Here is a 1,900-nt window from a genome sequence, read left to right as displayed (position 1 = left end):
ACACTTTATTTTAAGGTGTCCTTGTTACACGTTACATGTACTTACTATTATAATAACAATTAAGTATGCATAATTAAATGCAAGTAACCCTAAACCAAACCCAAATCCTAACCCTAACCATATAGTAAGTACATGTAGTTAATTAATATTACTCAGTACTTATATGTATAATTACACTGTAACAAGAGCACCTTAAAATAAAGTGTAACCAAATTTATTTTATTTCAAGTAACAAAAATGTTATAATAGTTTTAGTTTTAGTTAGCTATAATAACCCTGGTTGGGAGTTTTGATATAAATCCACAGAATCTCATGCTCTCTTTATCTACATTTACATTAATAAATTATATATTCTGGGAATGATTTGCAACGCACATTTACATAGACTCGTAGTACCTTACTTCCATGAGGGGGTGACAAATCTTCCCTTTCATTATAAGACTGGGCCAAATATCCTTTAATATAAAACATCATTAGACGCGCATACATACACAACTCAGTCAGATCTCCGAGAAAGCGGACACTCTCGAAGAGTTCATGAAGAGATGTTACACTGTGAATGTCTTTAGAGCGCGTTGACACGGACGTGGACTGTATTTTCGGGGTTGCGCTGGTCGGATCATAAGGCAGATTCAGGGGAGGGACGCCAGCAGCAGCAGCTCCCGGTCTCATTGCTCACACACAGGGAAAAGACACAGGGCTGACACTGATGGTGCTGCGCCTCTGAGAGAGAGAAAAAAAACCTTCACCTGGGAGAATTCACCTGAAATTTGAGGGAAACCGCATTGGAACACTATGGAGTGAGTATAGCAGCTATTCTTGATTTAGTGGGCAGGTCAGTGTGCCGCTGGCCCTTATAATGAGTGAACTGTGCCACACCTGCAAAACATCCCGAGCTCTGCTCTTCTCTTGCAGTTCATATACCGAGAGTGCGTTGCCTACCTATAGCACATTAAAACGGTGCTTTTTTAAATAAGGCTGTGTTTTTCATTTAATTTTTTTTTTTTAAACGCATATCGTTTCTATATTTTACCATGGTGTAATCGGTACAGCGGATAACGGTATGACACCCAGCGGTGAGCAGCATCCAGCACACATGCGCTCTATATCCCATTGCTGACAGAAATAGGTTTCTCCTTCATGGCTTTGACACTCTGTGCAGTTGTTAACATGCCTAATTTAGAAACAGCTTGTCTCTTTTTTAATATTTGACGTACTTAAAATGCCATTCATCTAATATGCGTGTCTCTGTACAGTATGTCTGTCGCGTACTGTATTGAACCACGACTGCGATTTGGAAATAGGCAAGAGGCCGCTAGTCAGTAGTGCAGATATTGAGCACTACAGCATGATGTGTGACTACAGAAGTAAGTAATATCGAGTAACTTACGTTTAAGACAGAAATCCGCCCTTTTTATAGCCTATTTCATCTCCGACAACTAAAAACTGACCGAAAAAAAGCCAAAACAGTAGCTTTGCTTGTAAACAAGCAATTAGCGCAGAATAGAATCCGGTCTGGAGCACTGCATCAGAATGGAATGGACTTTATTTCTTCAAAACGCATCACTTTTCTCGAACTTCCCTTTGGGTTTTATATTTCCTGCTCCATGCACACTAGTAAGAGAAACCCCGCTATTCACCTTTTTAAAGTATTAGTTCACTTCCAGAATAAAAATGTCCTTACTCACCCCCATGTTATCCAAGATGTTCATGTCTTTCTGCCTTCAGTCGCAAAGAAATTAAGGTTTTTGAGGAAAACATGCCAGGATTTTTCTCCATATAATGGACTTAAATGGTGGCCAACGGGTTGAAGGTCCAAATTGCAGTTTCAATGCAGCTTCAAAGCAAGAGGGTCTGGCTGCAGACTTGCGCTTGCACTCTCAGACTTGCACTCTCAGAC

General features: G+C 40.0%; 1 protein-coding gene across 5 annotated transcripts in view; it reads left to right on the top strand.

Moving 5' to 3' along the window:
- The first annotated feature begins 465 nt into the window (after nt 1-465).
- The window catches only part of LOC107723854 (paralemmin-1-like), a 40,052-nt gene continuing 38,617 nt past the window's right edge, over nt 466-1,900 (top strand). For all 5 annotated transcript variants that reach the window (XM_016532581.1, XM_016532578.1, XM_016532580.1 and 2 more), the window contains exon 1: nt 466-800. In XM_016532581.1, coding sequence (XP_016388067.1) covers nt 796-800 — 5 coding nt within the window. In that variant the 5' untranslated portion in view covers nt 466-795. The remainder of the gene's footprint in view (nt 801-1,900) is intronic.

This window comes from Sinocyclocheilus rhinocerous, unplaced genomic scaffold (assembly GCF_001515625.1).
Source record: "Sinocyclocheilus rhinocerous isolate Xijiao unplaced genomic scaffold, SAMN03320098_v1.1 scaffold1296, whole genome shotgun sequence".
Classification (NCBI taxonomy): domain Eukaryota; kingdom Metazoa; phylum Chordata; class Actinopteri; order Cypriniformes; family Cyprinidae; genus Sinocyclocheilus; species Sinocyclocheilus rhinocerous.
This window is presented reverse-complemented; position numbering and strand designations above follow the sequence as displayed.